This window comes from Pelophylax lessonae, assembly GCF_965119305.1.
Source record: "Pelophylax lessonae genome assembly, chromosome: 9".
Lineage (NCBI taxonomy): Eukaryota > Metazoa > Chordata > Amphibia > Anura > Ranidae > Pelophylax > Pelophylax lessonae.
This window is the reverse complement of record NC_138776.1, coordinates 264,761,622-264,782,725: the sequence shown is the minus strand read 5'-3', so window position 1 is coordinate 264,782,725 and position 21,104 is coordinate 264,761,622. Positions and strand designations below refer to the sequence as shown.

Below are 21,104 nucleotides of genomic sequence, written 5' to 3'. Positions count from 1 at the left end.
TTAAAAGTAATATGAGGAAGTATTACTTTACTGAGAGAGTAGTGGATGCATGGAATAACCTTCCTGCAGAAGTGGTAGCTGCAAATACAGTGAAGGAGTTTAAGCATGCATGGGATAGGCATAAGGCTATCCTTCATATAAGATAGGGCCAGGGACTATTCATAGGTTTCAGATATATTGGGCAGACTAGATGGGCCAAATGGTTCTTATCTGCCGACACATTCTATGTTTCTATGTAATATAGAACCATTTATCCAAATTTTAATCCAGAGCCTCTGGTTTATATAGCAGATACATCCTAAATATAGAGCCATTTATCCAACTGCCCCTCCCTAGTCTGTTGTTTATAGACCAGATACATCCTAAATATAGAACAATATATCCAACTGTCCATCCAGAGCCTCTGGTTTTTAGACCGGATACAGCCAAAATATAGAGCTATTTATCCAACTGTCCATCCAGAGCCTCTGGTTTTTAAACCAAATACATCCTAAATATGGAACCATTTATCCAACTGTCCATCCAGAGCCTCTGGTTTATAGACCAGATACATTCTAAATATAGAACCATTCATCCAACTGTCCATCCAGAGCCTCTGGTTTATAGACCGAATACATTCTAAATATAGAACCATTCATCCAACTGTCCATCCAGAGCCTCTGGTTTATAGACCACATAGATGAAATGACATAGATAAGGACCACCGTCAAGTGAATGAAAGAATATTACAAAAATGATAGGTTAATGTTCTGCATACTGCTATACACTCTTCCATATTTCTATATATTGGGGATTTTACAATTCTTGGAATACGTGTTCAAGTTGGCCAACTGCATCAATGTCATCCTCTTTGGCCAGTCCCGACTCTACTCAGGATGCAAATACTTATCTGCTTACTGCATACTTTAATGGATATAAAGTAGTGCCAATATGGGGCAGACAGACACAGTTTAGGGTATTAAACCTGAACAGATAGACGAGGAGGATTCTGGGAATGTACTTACTGATAATTTAATTGTACACAGGATAAAGAAGTAGTGAAGAGGATATCTGAGCAGTTGAAAAACTGCTAGCAATCTCAGGATCCATCTTCAGAAGGACACAAGGATCTCTACAAGGACGTCATGATGGAGAATCAGCCGCCCCTCACATCACCGGGTAAGAGGAGACTTTATTGTAAAGGAGAGAGCAGTACAGAGGATCCACCTAGATCCCCCATCATCTGATAAACACATAGAAACAATGTATTCAGTCAGTGTGTGTGTTTCCTACAGATGGATCCAGTAATGGGAACCCACCAGAGAAATGTCCCCATCCTCTGTATTCCCGGGATTCCACACAGGAAGATCTCACCATCCCTCACCACCATCAGGTAGGTGGAGTTGGAGCATCTCCAACTTAAAAGTGATTCCAGATTGTATGTGATAATCATCTCTGAGTTCCCCAGGTATTAGTGCTCATGTTTTAAGGGTAGTCCTTTCTATCATTTTGTGGTTTTTAGGGTGAAGAACTAATAGATATAAAAGTTGAGGTGAAGAAAGAAGAAGATGAGGAACAATCACTGATAGGATCATTAGGATCTGTTCATTATCTGCATTGTTACAATTGTAATTTTTTATGATATATTCAGAGTGGAAACCTGAGTTATTGTAAAGTTGAGGTTAAAGAAGAGATAAAAGAGGAGAATGGGGTGATGGAGGATTCAAGATTTCCTAAGGGACCCCAAGATCTGTACAAGGACACCACGGTGGAGTCATCCAGGTACAGAAACCAACCAGAGAGATGTCCCCGTCCTCTATATTCCCGTGATTTCACTCAAGAAGGTCACACCATCCCTCACCATCCGGTAGATGGATCCAGTAATGGAAACCAACCAGATAGATGTCCCCGTCCTCTGTATTCCCGGGATTCCACACAGGAAGATCACACCATCCCTCGCCATCATCAGGTAGGAGAAGTCAGATTATATACAAACTAAAAATGATTCCAAACTGTATGAGGTAATCATCTCTGAGGTCTCCTGCTTTGAGGATGGTTCTTGTCCTCATTTTGTGGTTTTAAGGTGAGGAACTGATTGATATAAAAGTTGAGGTGAAGAAGGAAGAAGAAGAGACGTATGTGATGGGTGATCAGCAATGTATGAAGGAGGATGAGGTTATGGATCCCATTAAAGAAGAGGAATCTTCTCCAGATGTCAGCTCAAGTGAGTAATGAGCAGAAATTGTACACATTTAACTTTTACCAGTTTAAGGCCACGAATGTTGTTAAAATCCATAGCCATGCTTCTTTAAAACCAGTTTGCACCCAAGTGCTGACTTAATAAGATCCACAGGCGGTTTTACTCTCCAAGAAGTCTCAGAAGCAAATTCCAATATACTTCATTATAGTTTTACACAATGCAAAGGATGTTTTTCTTGGCCTTTCCAAGTGTAAAGACAATGACATTCTAAACCTACGGTAACTCTAGAGAAGCAGAAATTGTTCGAGGGCTTTACTAACTGGTAGTGAAACAAAGACGGGGTGGAATCAGAGGAACATATCAAATACACAAAACATCAAAGAATAGACTGTTGTGGAAGCAAACACTTACTGCTGGACCAACATGACAAAGATCCATTTCCATTCTTCAAAATAATGTGATATTTCCAAAAAAGTGTCTGAAGGAAGGTCCACCTCCATTCCTCACAATACCCAAGACATCAATGTCTGTACTCTGTACATTATTACACAGTGTGCCATGGCTAGTTTGCTTATTTTGCCAAATTCATTAAATGTTTTGTTTTTTTGCATTTGTTTTACACTTTTTTTTGGCGCAGGCGTTTTTTTGGGCATTTTTTTGGGGTCTTTGGAGTCAGGCATGACATCTGAACTTGTGTATAGGGGTATATATACACACACACTTATATATACACACACATTACATTATACACATACACACATATAGGTGTGATAGGAACAGAGCCATATGCCTGTCAATTATTTCATTAGCGCAAGCATAGGGTTCTGCTCTTTTCACACCTATATATGTGTAGGTGTATATATACATACATGTGTGTGTGTATATACCCCTATACACAAGTTCACATGTGCAGAAAAACAAAACATTTAATGAATTTGGCAAAATAAGCAAACTAGCCATGGCACACTGTGTAATAATGTACATTATTACACAGTGTGCCATGGCTAGTTTGCTTATTTTGCCCAATTCATTAAATGTTTTGTTTTTCTGCATTTGTTTTGCACTTTTTTGAAGAGTACATATCATTCCCCACATCATGATCCAAAAAACAAGGTGAGGATATTGTACACCATCCTAGCATCCTAGGAACCAGTGAATCTTGTGGCCTGTCCAGTTTGAAGTGGCAATAGCAGTATTGCCCACCAACTGAATTATCAGAGCTAGAGGGCGGGCGAACATACCAACTCTGCCAGTTTGGTTTCCATATTTTGTATATTAATGAATTACTAGAGTTGGGAGTCTAAACATCTGCATTGCAGCAAGCTTGAGTCTCATCCCTATTGTACATCATATGAAATGTTCACCTCTAGTCTTTCATTTAACCTCACGCTACCAACAAATATGGTAGAAGCACTGCATACCATATGGTATAGGTCAATCTTCATTCCTTAATATAACGTCATGTTCCCAACAAATGAGGAGGAGATACTGTACACCATATGAAAGGTCCATCTCCATTCCTCAATATAACGTCATGTTCCCAACAAATGAGGAGGAGATACTGTACACCATATGAAAGGTCCATCTCCATTCCTCAATATAACGTCATGTTCCCAACAAATGAGGAGGAGATACTGTACACCATATGAAAGGTCCATCTCCATTCCTCAATATAACGTCATGTCCCCAACAAATGAGGAGGAGATACTGTACACCATATGAAAGGTCCATCTCCATTCCTCAATATAACGTCATGTTCCCAACAAATGAGGAGGAGATACTGTACACCATATGAAAGGTCCATCTCCATTCCTCAATATAACGTCATGTTCTCTACAAATGAGGAGGAGATACTGTACACCATATGAAAGGTCCATCTCCATTCCTCAATATAACGTCATGTCCCCAACAAATGAGGAGGAGATACTGTACACCATATGAAAGGTCCACCTCCATTCCTCAATTTAACGTCATGTTCCCAACAAATGAGGAGGAGATACTGTACACCATATGAAAGGTCCATCTCCATTCCTCAATATAACGTCATGTCCCCAACAAATGAGGAGGAGATACTGTACACCATATGAAAGGTCCATCTCCATTCCTCAATATAACGTCATGCCCCCAACAAATGAGGAGGAGATACTGTACACCATATGAAAGGTCCATCTCCATCCCGCAATATAACGTCATGTTCCCAACAAATCAGGAGGAGATACTGTACACCATATGAAAGGTCCATCTCCATCCCGCAATATAACGTCATGTTCCCAACAAATCAGGAGGAGATACTGTACACCATATGAAAGGTCCATCTCCATTCCTCAATATAATGTCATGTTCCCAACAAATGAGGAGGAGATACTGTACACCATATGAAAGGTCCATCTCCATTCCTCAATATAACGTCATGTTCCCAACAAATGAGGAGGAGATACTGTACACCATATGAAAGGTCCATCTTCATTCCTCAATATAACGTCATGTTCCCAACAAATGAGGAGGAGATACTGTACACCATATGAAAGGTCCATCTCCATTCCTCAATATAACGTCATGTTTCCAACAAGTGAGGTGAAGGAAGGTCCACCACTATTTTTTACCATAACAATGTCATCAATGCTTATGTACTGTTGCCGGTGTGTATAAAAACAAACATACCATGTTTAAAATTTTCATTCCAATAGATGAACAGTCCAATACAATGGAAAGACATCCTATTACATCTCCAGCTTACACTGCAGACGATAGTGACCTTGCACAATATCCTCCAAAAGTAACACTTTGCTGGTTGATAAGATCAATGGATCCTTCTAATCCTGAGGAGCCTTCTGATCAATTGCAAACTACAACTTCAGATGCCCATCTAAGATCAATGGATCCTTCTTATCCTGAGGAATCTCCTAAAAAATCCCATACTTTGACTTCAGATGTCCATCTAAGATCAATGGATCCTTCTAATCCCGAGGAATCTTCTAAAATATCCCATACCATGACTTCAGATGACTGTCTAAGTTCTCACAGTGCTGACAGATCAACAGATTCATCCTATCCCCAGAAATCATCAAGCCTCGAGGAAGCTCCCACAGGAAGGAGCTCATTGTCATGTTTGGTGTGCGGGAAAAAATTCCCCAATAAAAAAGCACTTCTTAAACACCAGAAATCTCACAAGGCTGAGCCTCCTTATTCATGTTCAGAGTGTGGAAAATGTTATGCTAGGAAGGAAAGCCTGGTTGTACACCTGAGATTTCACACAGGGGAGCGTCCCTTTACCTGTTCAGAGTGCGGAAAAGGTTTTTCTGGAAAAGGAGTCTTTGTGACACACCAGAGAATTCACACGGGTGAGCGTCCCTTTTCCTGTTCAGAGTGTGGAAAAAGTTTTTCTAAAAATGAAATCTTTGTGAACCACCAGAGAATTCACACTGGTGTGCGTCCCTTCAGCTGTCCAGAGTGTGGAAAATGTTTTCATTCAAATGGAAGCCTTCGTATGCACATTAAGAGAAATCATACGGGTGAGAGTCTTATTGCCATTTGAGTGTGAAAATTGTTCTGACCAGACAAACCTTCATATGTTGTATTTCAATGTTCACTTTGTTTTTTATTCTATAAATATTAAAATTCTATCAAATTTTTGTTTTTCCTTTTATTTTTGTATTGTGTGGATGTGATGTGAGGTGTAATCAGTGTGTGTAATCATCGATATATCCTAATCATCAATATATCCTAACCATCAATATATCCTAATCATCGATATATCTTAATCATCGATATATCCTAATAAAAGAATGGATCACAATGATCCGGATTTTTATGTAGTTTTTATAGCATGTTAGTATTAGGTTAATTATTATTTTGGGTAATGCTAGCAAATGTGGTGTACTATTTGTATTTTGATAGTTTTGATTTTCTGTTATTTTTTTTATTTATTTTTTTTTAATCTGTGTTGTTTATTCTGTTGCGACACAGCACTGCATTACTTTAACTGACCATTGCGCGGTCGTGCGACGATGTACCCAAATAAAATTGATGTCCTTTTTTTCCCACAAACAGAGCTTTCTTTTGGTGGTATTTGATCACCTCTGCGTTTTTTATATTTTGCGCTATAAACAAAAAAAGAGCAACAAATTTGAAAAAAACAAAAACATACTTTTTACTTTATGCTATAAAACATCCAATAAAAAATGTAAAAAATCGAATTTCTTCATTATTTTAAGCCAATATGTATTCTGCTGCATGTTTTTGGTTAAATAAAAATCCCAATAATCAAATTTCTTATTTATAAATGTGTTTTGCACGGCTAGATGAGATATATTTTCACTTTATGATATTTGGTTTAATTTGTTAAGCCGCAGCATATATATATATATGCTGCTATGGGGTGGCCGGCAAGTAGTTATTAGTACGGAGGGTTTATTAGCGTATAGTTTTACTTGTGACGAATTGCTGTTATTGGTAATTTTAGTGTGTCTTGTTCCAGTCGTTGTGGTCTTGTGTTGTGGTCCAAAGCACCATGATCACACATTCTATATTATCCGACATCTCTCCCCACCGGCCATACCTTCCCAGCCATGCCATACCTTCCAACTGTCCTGTATTCTGTGGAACTGTGTCCAGATTTCCAAAAAACCCTGCAGTCCAACAACAAGTGCGGGCACTTGGCATCCATAATGTACTTCCCAGAGGTGCGCTGGTACCCTGACACCCAAATTACTGTATGTGCCCCTGCATCTCCTGAAGGGTGGCCTAGGTCCCTGACACCACGATCATCTATTATTTGGCATCTCTACCCGCTAGCTGCCTGTCACAATGATACATGGTCAGAGTGAAGTTTCCTCCAGGCTTCTCCTCGGGTATGATGTGGGTCATGACCCAAGAAAGTTCAGGAAGAAGGCATTGAACCACACTCAGTATAGGGAGAGATGCGGAGGGGGGATGGAATAATAGGATTTGTGCTGGGGGGATTATTTGTTCTGGGTGGTGGTGGGAGAAGGATTTGTGCTGTGATGGGGGATGGGGGGTGGAGAGGATTTTTATCCAAAGGGATAATTGAGGGGATTGTGTTTAAAGGGGGGAATTTAATCAGGGAGGAGTGATGGGGGGGGATAAGGGTATTTGGGTAAAGGGGGTTGTGCTGGGAGGGGGGTAGGAGGAGAATATTTATGCTTGGGGGGTTTGGGGAGGAAATGAATTTGTACTAGAGGGGGGATTGGAGGGATTTGTGCTAGAAGCGGGGACAAAATTTGTTCTGCGGGTGGGGAAATTTGGGGGGGGGGAATTTGTTGGATGTTTTGGGAGGGGGGGAGAAGGGATTTTTGCTGAAAGGGTAAAGTGGGGAGAATATGTTATATTTATAATTAAACTCCAAAACACATTCTGTTATGCCTCCTGAGTATGGAGATGCCACATGCGTGAGACTTTTTCATAGCCTAGATGTATAGAGGGACCCAAAATCCAAAGAGCACCTTTGGGCTATCAAGGAGCATAAATTACGCTTCCAATATCCTGGCTACCTATCACATTTTTCTGAGGCCCTGGAGCACCAGGGCAGTGGAAACACCCACAAAATGACATTTTGAAAAGCAAACACTCCAAGGTATTTTCTAAGAGGCATAATAAATCTATTGAAAATTTAATTTTTTTGTCACAAGTTTTTGGAAAATGCAGGAAAGACAATGAAAATTATTATTTTTACACAATGTTGTCAAAAATTAAGATATTTCTAACACATATCATAGGCATACATAGAATTACACCCCAAAAACATTCTGCTACTTCACCCGAGTATGGAGATACCACATGTGTGAGACTTTTTTACAGCCTAGACACAAAAAGAGACTAAACATCCAAGGAGCACCTTCAGGTGTTCTAGGGGCATAAATTATGCATCCAATTTTCTAACTAACAATCACATTTTTGGCAGCCTTGGAGCACCAGGACAGTGGAAACAACCACAAAATGATGACATTATGGAAAGCAAACACTCCAAGATATTTTCTTAAAAGGCATGGCGAGTCTTTTGAAGGCTTCATTTTTTTGCCACAAGTTTTTAGAAAATGCGGAATGAAAATTAAAATTATTTCTTTTTACACAAAGTTGTCAATGTAATAAATTATTTCTCAAACACAGCATGAGCATACTTATAATTACACCCCGAAACTTATTCTGCTACTCCTCCCGAGAATGGAGATACCACGTGTGAGACTTTTTCACAGCCTAGCCACAAAAAGAGACTAAAAATCCAAGGAGCACCTTCAGGTGTTCTAGGGGCATAAATTACACATCAAATTTTCTGACTACCAATCATATTTTTGGCAGCCTTGGAGCACCAGGACAGTGGAAACAACCACAAAATGATGACATTATGGAAAGCAAACACTCCAAGGTATTTTCTTAAAGGCATGTTCAAGTCTTTTGAAGCCTTCATTTTTTGCAACAATTTTTTTTTAAAATGCAGAATGAAAATGATTATTTTTTACACAAAGTTGTCAATGTAATAAAATATTTCTCACACACAGCATGGGCACACTTATAATTACACCCCAAAACATATTCTGCTACTCCTCCTGATTATCGACATACTGTCAGGGTGCCAGGAAACCAGACCACATGGGAGTGCAGGTAAAATGAAGCAGTTTATTTGAGGAAACAACAATATTAATCGCAGAGCAATAGTAGTGAGGAAATGAGAGCAGGCACAAGCCCGGGTCAAGTCCAGGAACAGGTAGTAATCCAAGCCGGGGTCGGATCCAGAAGTGGGCAGTCTGCCGAAGCTGGGTCGTCTGCCAAAGTCGGGTCATCAGCCGATGCTGGGTCGAGAGCCAGGAGAGTCATCAGCCAAGCTAGGTCATGCATGAAAGAACACAGAGAACAAAAGACTGCTAGCAGAGATGCACCTTGGAGCACCTACTGGTATGTGGCTACTGCCAGGAATGCCATTTTCACTGGCCAGGACGTATATGAGGCTGAATACAGGAATGAACAAAAGAGTTCCTGTGGTTCAGGTGTCTGCAAGGGATGGCCGGGATTGGTGTCTCGCAGGAACGTTATCAGCAGGATGAGCAGATGGGTCAGTTCAGACGCAGGCAGAGACACGGTCAGCAGGGAGGCAAGGGACTGGTCCGGGCAACAGGCATTAACATGGTCAATAAACAGGCCAGAGCTAGTATATGTCGTGGCTGTGATGCTTTGCTTCGCAAGTGTGGCAGGAATTATAACCCCTGTACTCCCTCTGATTTTGTGAATGGGGTTGCTTTTGTGTGGTCTTAGGGGTTAAAGCAGGTGGTAAGGAGGCAAAACAATGGGGTTAATATACTAAAACTGGAGGGTGCAGAATCCGGTGCAGCTGTGCATGGTAGCCAATCAGCTTCTAACTTCAACTTATTCAATTAAGCTTTGATAATAAAACCTGGAAGCTGATTGGTTTCTATGCGGAGCTGCACCAGATTTTGCACTCTCCAGTTTTAGTAAATCAACCCCAGTGTGTGAAATATAACCGAAAAATGAGCTACGGGGCAGAGGGCAAAATCTTACAACATTAAGTAGGATGCAGTTATAAAAATCACCACAAGATGGCGATATCACTTACTGCGCATGGAACGCTCGAACAGGAAGTGATGTAAAGTAGGAACAGGAAGTGATGTAAGGTGAAAACAAGACGCTATATAAGGGAAAGACAGGAAGTTCTGGGAAAGATAAGACCGAGGAAAAAAGGAGACATCGCTGGATTACACAAACGAGGTAATGAGAAAAATATTTTATATTTACACCCAGTAACCCCCCCCCCCCCCGTCATGTCCATCCTCTTCCTCCATAGTCACTGTGGCGTCTTTTATCTCCAACATCCACTACTACACACATATCACATACTGTATATTGGAGTTATTTTATAATATCTGTCCCGATACATCCTAAATATAGAACCATTTATCCAACTGTCCATCCAGAGCCTCTGGTTTATAGACCGGATACATCCTAAATATAGAACCATTTACCCAACTGTCCATCCAGAGCCTCTGGTTTATATACCGGATACATCCTAAATATAGAACCATTTACCCAACTGTCCATCCGGAGCCTCTGGTTTATAGACCGGATACATCCTAAATATAGAACCATTTATCCAACTGTCCATCCAGAGCCTCTGGTTTATAGACCAGATACATCCTAAATATAGAACCATTTATCCAACTGTCCATCCAGAGCCTCTGGTTTATAGACCAGATACATCCTAAATATAGAACCATTTATCCAACTGTCCATCCAGAGCCTCTGGTTTATAGACCGGATACATCCTAAATATAGAACCATTTATCCAACTGTCCATCCGGAGCCTCTGGTTTATAGACCGGATACATCCTAAATATAGAACCATTTATCCAACTGTCCATCCAGAGCCTCTGGTTTATAGACCAGATACATCCTAAATATAGAACCATTTATCCAACTGTCCATCCAGAGCCTCTGGTTTATAGACCAGATACATCCTAAATATAGAACCATTTATCCAACTGTCCATCCAGAGCCTCTGGTTTATAGACTGGATACATCCTAAATATAGAGCCATTTATCCAACTGTCCATCCAGAGCCTCTGGTTTATAGACCGGATACATCCTAAATATAGAACCATTTATCCAACTGTCCATCCAGAGCCTCTGGTTTATAGACCGGATACATCCTAAATATAGAACCATTTATCCAACTGTCCACCCAGAGCCTCTGGTTTATAGACCGGATACATCCTAAATATAGAGCCATTTATCAAAATCACGTTCCCACATAGATAAGGACCACCGTCAAGTGAATGAAAGGAATTGTAACTGAATGCTCTGCACAATGCTATGCAATCTTACATATTTCTATAGTTCGGGAATTTTTGGAATTCTTGCAATACGTTGTAGCACCCTCCTACGTAGGTGCTTGGTTGTGAGTATAGTTTTTGGCTCTGTCTGCCTATCAGAGGAGCAGCAGGCAAATTGTATATTGCTTTCTGCCTACCAGAGAGCAGGATCTGTGAGTTAGGTCTGCTCATGGTGCTCAGTGTGTGATTCACCTGGTCTAGGGAAGTGTTTTACACTGGTCCAATCAGGAGGCCTAATGGGCAGTGGAGAAATTCTGACCAATGGGTACATAGGCTTTGATACAGTCTCAGTGATTGGCACAGACTGGTTGTCTTGGTGCATTGTGGGGTTTGGTATAAAAGCCAGGAGCACATGTGCTGCGGGGGCTTTGTCTGGTGAGCAGAGTCCCGGAGGGAGTGTGGCGGCCGCCTCCTTCTCTGTAGCAGGTGGCATGCGGTCAAAGGCAGTCGGCCTGGTGAACAGGAAGGAAGACGCTGAACCCAGAGGTCCAGGAGAGCTGACTAGAGGGGTTGAGACACTGGAGAACCTGGAAAAACAGTATCATGAGTACAGGGGATTGTGTCTAAGGGCCTGACCATTAAGGAGCTGCTCCGGAGTAGAGTAGTCAGGACGGGTGTCAGCTGGCGGAAGGAAAGGGGGTGCTAGGCAAGTACCCTGAAGACAGCGCTAAATCAAGTCTTCACTTCAGAAACTTTACTTCAAATTCAGATAGTGGCAAGGTGAAACTGCAGCCTAGCTGCAAGTTCAGATAGGAGTCCTCATCGACTGTAAATAGATAAATTCTGGAGTATCCCACTCTTCCCTTCCCCTTCCCTATATTATAATAAAACAACCAAACCCCTAGACTGTTAATTGACTGAGCCGGAAAGTAAAGCGTTACGTTTCTGCATGCATTTACTAATGGTAACCCAGAGGGACCCAGAAAGGTGAAGAATTCAGCAGTCCTCAAGGGGGCAGTGCTACAACGTGTTTAAGCCAATCAACTGCATCAAAATAACCCCTCTCTGGATTGTTTATTTGTGCACAGGGTAAAGGAAGTAGTGAAGAGGATATCTGGCCAACTGAAAAACAGCTGCCAGTCCCATGATCCATCTTTAGAAGAACACAAGGACGTCATGATGGAGAATCAGCCGCCCCTCACATCTCCGGGTAAGAGGAGACTTTATTGTAAAGGAGAGAGCAGTACGGAGGATCCACCTAGATCCACCATCATCTGATAAACACATAGAAACAATGTATTCAGTCAGTGTGTGTGTTTCCTACAGATGGATCCAGTAATGGGAACCCACCAGAGAGATGTCCCCGTCCTCTGTATTCCCGGGATTCCACACAGGAAGATCACACCATCCCTCACCATCATCAGGTAGGTGAGCAACAATTATTGGTAGTTATGATTTATACACATTCATGTTTGTTATGATTATTTTTTTTTTTTGCATATATTCAGAGTGGAAACCTTGGAGATAATTATATTGATGTTAAAGAAGAGTATAAAGAGGAGGATGAGGAATATGGTGTGATGCAAGAGCGTACGGGAGGACACACAGATGTCCCAAAGAAGCCACCTAATAGCAGAAACCCACCAGAAAATCCCCGTCCTCTGTATTCCGGGGATTCCACACAGGAAGACCAAACCATCCCCCACCATCATCAGGTAGGTGGATCCAGTAATGGGAACCCACCAGAGAGATGTCCCTGTCCTCTGTATTCCCGGGATTCCACACCGGAAGGTCACACCATCCCCCACCTTCATCAGGTAGGTGGATCCAGTAATGGGAGCCCACCAGAGAGATGTTCCCGTCCTCTGTATTCCCGGGACTCCACACAGGAAGGTCACACCATCCCTCACCATCATCAGGTAGATGAGGAACAATCACTGATAGTTATGATTAGTGTTGAGCGAATACAGACTGTATTATTCGTGTTCGTACCGAATAATTGGATTTTTGTTACCCGAACACGGACCCGAAAACTTTACTGTATGTTCGGGTTTAAAATCCGTGTTCGGTAATTTTATTTCCTGTTTTGTATGTAATGGCGCGGTTTTAATGGCGGGCTTTCAACAGCCAATCAACAAGCGTTTAACTGGTGTGCGCCATCACAGCCATGCCTACTAATGTATTAGGAGCTGTGATTGGCCAGCTGAAGCATGTGACCCATGTCTTTATAAGCTCGAGAGACCCAGCACGGTGCATCAGTCTGCTGTAGTGTAAGGAGAGAGCACACATAACGGTGCTGGCTGCTGCTGATTAGGGACAGAAAGGGAAAAACAACATTGTGCCCGAAAAGAATGCAGGGACAGGTCGGAGTGTAGGCAGGGAAAGATATTTGAGCATTTTAGGGACAGGCTGGAGAGATTAGGAGACACAGGACAGAACAATCGTCCGTTAGCGATCTACATCGATTTTGCTGTGTGGGGGGTGGTGCAGTGAACGATCTTTTTGCCCTCACTTGAGCCCACTGAGGAGGAGGAGGAAGAAAAAAAATATTTTTATCAGTCTGTTGTGTGCAGCGTTCAGCTATATTTTACTACAGAGTGCTGTTCTAATCTGCTATTTAAAAATTACAAATTTTTAAGAGCACTTGCCATGCTCTTAACTACATTTTGCTGCCATTTGCAGCACTCTAGCCCTTTCCATTGGTTTTTTAGAGCCATTTTAGTGCCTGAAAGTTCGGGTCCCCATTGACTTCAATGGGGTTCGGTGTCTGGGTAAAGTTCGGAAAAAGTCCGGGACACGGACCCGGACTTTTTTTTTAAGTTCGGCCGAACACGGACATCCAGGTGTCCGCTCAACTCTAGTTATGATTTATACACAAGTATGTTTCTTTTAATAAATGTTTTTTTTTAATATATTTAGAGTGGAAACTTTGGGAATATTAATATTGTTAAAGAAGAGGATGAAGAAGAGGATGAGGAGTATGGAGTGATGAAGGAGTTTTCTGAAGGACCCAAGGATCTCTATGAGGATGCTATTATCGAGCCAGCTAAAAAGAGAAACCCACCAGAGAGATGTCCCCGTCCTCTGTATTCCTGGGATTCCACACAGGAAGGTCACACCATCCCTCACCATCATCAGGTGGGTGGAGTTGAAGCATTTCCAACTTAAAAAGGATTCCAACCTTTATGAGATAATCATCTCTGAGGTCTCCCTGGGTATTAGTGCTTTGATTTTGAGGATGTTCTTTTGTTATTTTGTGGTTTTAGGGTGAAGAACTGATTGATATAAAAGCTGAGGTGAAGAAGGAAGAAGAAGAGACGTATGTGATGGGTGATCAGCAATGTAAGGAGGAGGATGAGGTTATGGATCCCGTTAATGAGGAGGATCCGTCTCTGTATATTGGCTCAAGTGAGTAATGAGCAGAAACTGTTCACATTTCACTTTACATATTTGAGGCTGCAAATGTAAAATCCAAAGCCATCCTTCTTTAGAACCAGTTAGTACCCAAGTGTTGACTTATCAAGATCCACAGGCAGTTTAACTCCCCGAGAATTCTCAATATAGTTCATTGTCGTCTGACACAATACAAGGGATTTATTTTCTTGGCCTTTCCAAGTCTACTTCTAAAGACAATGACATTCTAAGACTAACTCTACAGAAGTAGAAATAATTAGAGGGCTGTACTAACTGGTAATGACACAATGACGGGGTGGAATCAGAGGATAGGATTGCCATCTGCCCTGGATTCACCTAGACAGTCCAGGTTTTGAATCATGTGCCCGGGATTCAGACTGTCTAAAACCCGGACACGTTGTTCAGTCTGGACTGTGGCTCCCTAGCTGGGTTGCTGGCTGCTGTTGTACGCTGCCCAGACACATTTCCCTCTGCCCCCCCCCCCCTGCACAGAAGGGAGAGGAGAGAGAGTTGGATCTGCTCCTCCTACCCCCACCCCTCTCCTGTGTTTGCCCCGCCCACACTCTAATCCCCAGCAGTGCTGTGCCGCAGAAAGGAAATGAGTGGGCCGCAAATTTGAAGCCTTGCAGCCGGACTCTATATCAGTGGATGAAAAAATGCCGACGTCTGAGCCTCTATCCTGGGGTGAGTGAGCTCACCATCCTTTCCCTGTCTTTGACTGAAGTCTTCCCTCCCCCTCCCTTCTCTCTCCTGCCTCTTGAGTACACTAATGTAGGGGGGAATTGCATGTAGGGGGTGATGTGCTTACTCTGATGTAACGGGAGCTTTGGTGAGCAGAGACCCACCTTACATCAGAGTTCCCCTTTACACCAGAGTCCACAGCATTCCCCCCCCCCCCCCTTACACCAGTGTTCCCCTTTACATTAGGGCCCACAGAGCTCCCATCTATAGGATAAGGGGAAATTCTGCTATAAGGGGGGCTCTGGGAAACCTGATTAAAGGGGAATGCTGGGAACTATGATGTAATTGAGCGCTCTGGTTCCTAGAGACCTCCTTACATCAGTGTTCCTATTTTACACCAGAGTCTGCAGTGTTCCCCCTTACATCAGAGTTCCCCTTTACATTAGAGCCCACATAGCTCACATCTATAGGATAAGGGGAAATTCTGCAGAGTCTAATGTAGGGGGGGCTCTGGGAAACCTGATTAAAGGGGAATGCTGGGAACTATGATGTAATTGAGCGCTCTGGTTCCTAGGGACCTCCTTACATCAGGGTTCCTATTTTACACCAGAGTCTGCAGTGTTCCCCCTTACATCAGAGTTCCCCCTTACATCAGAGACCCTTACATCAGAGTTCCCCTTTACATTAGAGCCCACAGAGCTCCCATCGATAGGATAAGGGGAAATTTTGCAGAGTCTGATTTAAGGGGGGCTCTGGGAAACCTGATTAAAGGGGAATGCTGGGAACTATGATGTAAGTGAGCGCTCTGGTTCCTAGAGACCTCCTTACATCAGGGTTCCTATTTTACACCAGAGTCTGCAGTGTTCCCCCTTACATCAGAGTTCCCCTTTACATTAGAGCCCACATAGCTCACATCTATAGGATAAGGGGAAATTCTGCAGAGTCTAATGTAGGGGGGGCTCTGGGAAACCTGATTAAAGGGGAATGCTGGGAACTATGATGTAATTGAGCGCTCTGGTTCCTAGGGACCTCCTTACATCAGGGTTCCTATTTTACACCAGAGTCTGCAGTGTTCCCCCTTACATCAGAGACCCTTACATCAGAGTTCCCCTTTACATTATAGCCCACAGAGCTCCCATCTATAGGATAAGGGGAAATTCTGCAGAGTCTGATTTAAGGGGGGCTCTGGGAAACCTGATTAAAGGGGAATGCTGGGAACTATGATGTAAGTGAGCGCTCTGGTTCCTAGAGACCTCCTTACATCAGGGCTCCTATTTTACACCAGAGTCTGCAGTGTTCCCCCTTACATCAGAGTTCCCCTTTACATTAGAGCCCACATTGCTCACATCTATAGGATAAGGGGAAATTCTGCAGAGTCTGATGTAAGGGGGCCTCTGGGAAACCTGATTAAAGGGGAATGCTGAGAACTATGATGTGAGTGCTCTGGTTCCTAGAGACCTCCTTACATCATGGTTCTATTTTACACCAGAGTCTGCAGTGTTTCCCCTACATCAGTGTCCCTTCACTACATCAGAGTTCTCAGTGTTCCGCCTTAAATTAGGGTTCCCAGAGCATCCCTTACATCAGAGTCCACAGAGTTCTCCCTTACATCAGAGTCTTTATTAGATGATTTGTTTTTTTGCATTCATTTTGGCTTGCATATTTTTTTAAACTATGAACAACTAGATTTCGGAACTTAAGCCTGCATTGCCCTAAGTTTGAACCTGGTACTGTACACAATATAAAAGGTTCACCTCCATTCCTCAATATAATGTCATGTTCCCAACAAATGAGGAGGAGATACTGTACACCATATGAAAGGTCCATCTCCATTCCTCAATATAACGTCATGTTCCCAACAAATGAGGAGGAGATACTGTACACCATATGAAAGGTCCATCTCCATTCCTCAATATAACATCATGTTCCCAACAAATGAGGAGGAGATACTGTACACCATATGAAAGGTCCATCTCCATTCCTCAATATAACGTCATGTTCCCAACAAATGAGGAGGAGATAATGTACACCATATGAAAGGTCCATCTCCATTCCTCAATATAACGTCATGTTCCTAATAAACGAGGAGGAGATACTGCACACCATATGAAAGGTCCATCTCCATTCCTCAATATAACGTCATGTTCCCAACAAATGAGGAGGAGATACTGTACACCATATGAAAGGTCCACCTCCATTCCTCAATATAACGTCATGTTCCCAACAAATGAGGAGGAGATACTGTACACCATATGAAAGGTCCATCTCCATTCCTCAATATAACGTCATGTTCCCAACAAATGAGGAGGAGATAATGTACACCATATGAAAGGTCCATCTCCATTCCTCAATATAACGTCATGTTCCTAATAAACGAGGAGGAGATACTGCACACCATATGAAAGGTCCATCTCCAATCCTCAATTTAACGTCATGTTCCCAACGAATGAGGAGGAGATACTGTACACCATATGAAAGGTCCATCTCCATTCCTCAATATAACGTCATGTTCCCAGCCAATGAGGAGGAGATACTGTACACCATATGAAAGGTCCATCTCCATTCCTCAATATAACGTCATGTTCCCAACAAATGAGGAGGAGATACTGTACACCATATGAAAGGTCCATCTCCATTCCTCAATATAACGTCATGTTCCCAACAAATGAGGAGGAGATACTGTACACCATATGAAAGGTCCATCTCCATTCCTCAATATAACGTCATGTTCCCAACAAATGAGGAAGAGATACTGTACTCCATAGGAAAGGTCCATCTCCATTCCTCAATATAACGTCATGTTCCCAACAAATGAGGAAGAGATACTGTACTCCATAGGAAAGGTCCATCTCCATTCCTCAATATAACGTCATGTTCCCAACAAATGAGGAAGAGATACTGTACTCCATAGGAAAGGTCCATCTCCATTCCTCAATATAACGTCATGTTCCCAACAAATGAGAAGGAGATACTGTACACCATATGAAAGGTCCATCTCCATTCCTCAATATAACGTCATGTTCCCAACAAACGAGGAGGAGATACTGTACACCATATGAAAGTCTTGTAGCATTTGCACACTCTTTGGAGCATGTTGTATGGCATGTCCACTGTCTCTGACCATCTGCTGTAGTAGGTCCACCATCTCTGAAAGTTTTCTTTAGTAATACATGCATCAAACATGTGACCATTTAGTGATCATTTAGTGATATCAGAAGATGAACCCGAGACCCCCACACTGCTGTACATCGTATGAACTGTAAATCTTGTTTTTTTAGTATGTGGTCATGTTTTCAGGAAATGAGGTGAAGGTCCATTACTATTCTTCACCTTAATATTGTCATCAACGCACAACTACTGTTGCCTGAATGATCGGAGTAAGAAAAAAAAACAAACATAACATATTTTAAAAACTTCATTCCAACAGATGGACAGTATTTTTCAAAGACCAATACATGTGAGAGACGTCCTATAACATCTCAAGATTGCATTGCAGAAGATGGTGAACAACATCTTCCAAAAGGAAGACTTTGCCGGTTGGTAAGACCAATGGATCCTTCTCATCGTGAAGCTTTCTCTGATACTATGACTCCAAATGTCCATCAAAAATCATTGGACTCTTCTAATCTTGTGGAATCGTTTGGGAAATCCCGTACTATGACTCCAAATGTCCATCTAAGATCATTGGATCCTTCTAATCCCGAGAAATATTATGGTAAATCCCATACTATGACTTCAGATGTCCATCTAAGATCAATGGATTCTTCTAATCCTCTTCCTGAGGCATCTTCTGGTAAATCCCATACTATGGCTTCATATGTCCATCTAAGTTCTTACAGTGCTGAAAGATCGATCCGACCCAACAAGCCAACAGCTCAATCCAATCCCCAGAAACCTTAAATGTCCATCTAAGATCATTGGATCCTTCTAATCCCGAGAAATATTATGGTAAATCCCATACTATGACTTCAGATGTCCATCTAAGATCAATGGATTCTTCTAATCCTCTTCCTGAGGCATCTTCTGGTAAATCCCATACTATGGCTTCATATGTCCATCTAAGTTCTTACAGTGCTGAAAGATCGATCCGACCCAACAAGCCAACAGCTCAATCCAATCCCCAGAAACCTTCTTCAAGCCATAAGAAAGCTCACACAAGAGGGAGCTCATTGTCATGTTTGGTGTGCGGGGAACTGTTCACTAGGAAAAGAGAATTTCTAGCACACCAGAGATCTCACAAGCCTAGGCCTCCTTATTTATGTGTAGTGTGTGGAAAATTGTTTCCTAAGAAACAAAGGCTTGTTGTGCACCAGAGAACGCACACGGGCGAGCGTCCCTTTTCCTGCACAGAGTGCGGGAGATGTTTTTCGGAGAAACAAAACCTTCTTATACACCAGAGAATTCACACGGGCGAGCGTCCCTTTTGCTGTTCCGAGTGCGGAAAAACGTTTTCGGAGAAAGGAAGCCTTCACAAACACCAAAGAAGTCACACCGGCGAGCGACCCTACTCGTGTTCCGACTGCGGGAAATGTTTTTCTGTTAAAAAATGCCTTCTTACGCACCAGAGAATTCATACGGGCGAGCGCCCCTTTTCTTGTTCGGAGTGCAAAAAAAGTTTCTCCGACTATGGAAACCTTCGTAAACACCAGAGAATTCATACCGGCGAGCGTCCTTTTCACTGTTTACAGTGCGGCAAAAGTTTTTCCGAACAAGGAAACCTTCGTAAACACGAAAAGAAATCACACTCATGAGTGTTTTTATATTTGTGTTCGGAGTGCGGAAATTTTTTTTTCCCCAACAAAGACTCCTTCCTATACACCAGAGAATTCATTCAGGGGAGGGTTCCTACTCATGTTAAGAGGGTGGGAGATGTTTCACCAAAAAAAGGGACCTTGTTTGGACACCAGAAAATTCACTCAGGTGATCATCCCTATTTATGTTGAGAGGGTGGGAGATGTTTCACCAAAAAACAAGGGACCTTCTTGGACACCAGAAAATTCACTCAGGTGCTCGTCCCTATTTATGTTGAGAGGGTGGGAGATGTTTCACCTAAAAAAGGGACCTTTTTTGGACACCAGAAACTTCACGCAGGTGATCATCCCTATTCATGTTGAGAGGGTGGGAGATGTTTCACCAAAAAACAAGGGACCTTCTTGGACACCAGAAAATTCACTCAGGTGATCATCCCTATTCATGTTGAGAGGGTGGGAGATGTTTCACCAAAAAACAAGGGACCTTTTTTGGACACCAGAAACTTCACGCAGGTGATCATCCCTATTCATGTTGAGAGGGTGGGAGATGTTTCACCAAAAAACAAGGGAACTTCTTGGACACCAGAAAATTCACTCAGGTGATCATCCCTATTCATGTTGAGAGGGTGGGAGATGTTTCACCAAAAAACAAGGGACCTTTTTTGGACACCAGAAACTTCACGCAGGTGATCATCCCTATTCATGTTGAGAGGGTGGGAGATGTTTCACCAAAAAACAAGGGACCTTTTTTGGACACCAGAAACTTCACGCAGGTGATCATCCCTATTCATGTTGAGAGGGTGGGAGATGTTTCACCAAAAAACAAGGGAACTTCTTGGACACCAGAAAATTCACTCAGGTGATCATCCCTATTTATGTTCCATAGGAAACTTTGGCACAAACTGTACGGATGTGTGCAACTTGATTTTTCCATCCCTATGATGGCGGTAAATGTAGAGGACTACAAAGAAAGGCCGAGGGTGGTGGACTAAGCATGGCCGGTAGGCGCTCTTTCCGATCAGCAGTGAACGCCCTTGTCGGGTTGGACCGCCCAAAGTGTATTTACGACGGTACTTTGATGCTAAATACCGGGGTTATGGCAGGAGATAGCTGCCATAACCCTGGTATTTTTTCAAACGCCGGGTGGTCCGCTTTAACATAAGGGTGGTCCAAGCGGGGATTCGCCGCGAGATCACCCTTATGGGAGGCGGGAGAGGTGCCCCGTCCTGCCGCTTCCTGGTCGTTTTCCCCGATTACCGGAGCCATCGGCATCGGGGAAAA

At 42.6% G+C, this 21,104-nt stretch overlaps 2 protein-coding genes across 2 annotated transcripts in view; both read left to right on the top strand.

Annotated features, from left to right (window-relative positions):
- The window catches only part of LOC309564442 (uncharacterized protein), a gene marked incomplete at its 3' end in the record, with an annotated part of 317,628 nt that overhangs the window by 228,731 nt on the left and 67,793 nt on the right, over positions 1-21,104 (top strand). The window contains 7 exon segments of the mRNA XM_082269072.1: positions 4,867-5,520; positions 6,794-6,891; positions 12,486-12,554; positions 13,897-14,022; positions 14,244-14,385; positions 18,500-18,865; positions 19,045-19,794. Coding sequence (XP_082125198.1) covers positions 4,867-5,520; positions 6,794-6,891; positions 12,486-12,554; positions 13,897-14,022; positions 14,244-14,385; positions 18,500-18,865; positions 19,045-19,794 — 2,205 coding nt within the window.
- The window catches only part of LOC309562638 (uncharacterized protein), an 87,564-nt gene that overhangs the window by 53,972 nt on the left and 12,488 nt on the right, over positions 1-21,104 (top strand). The window lies entirely within an intron of this gene.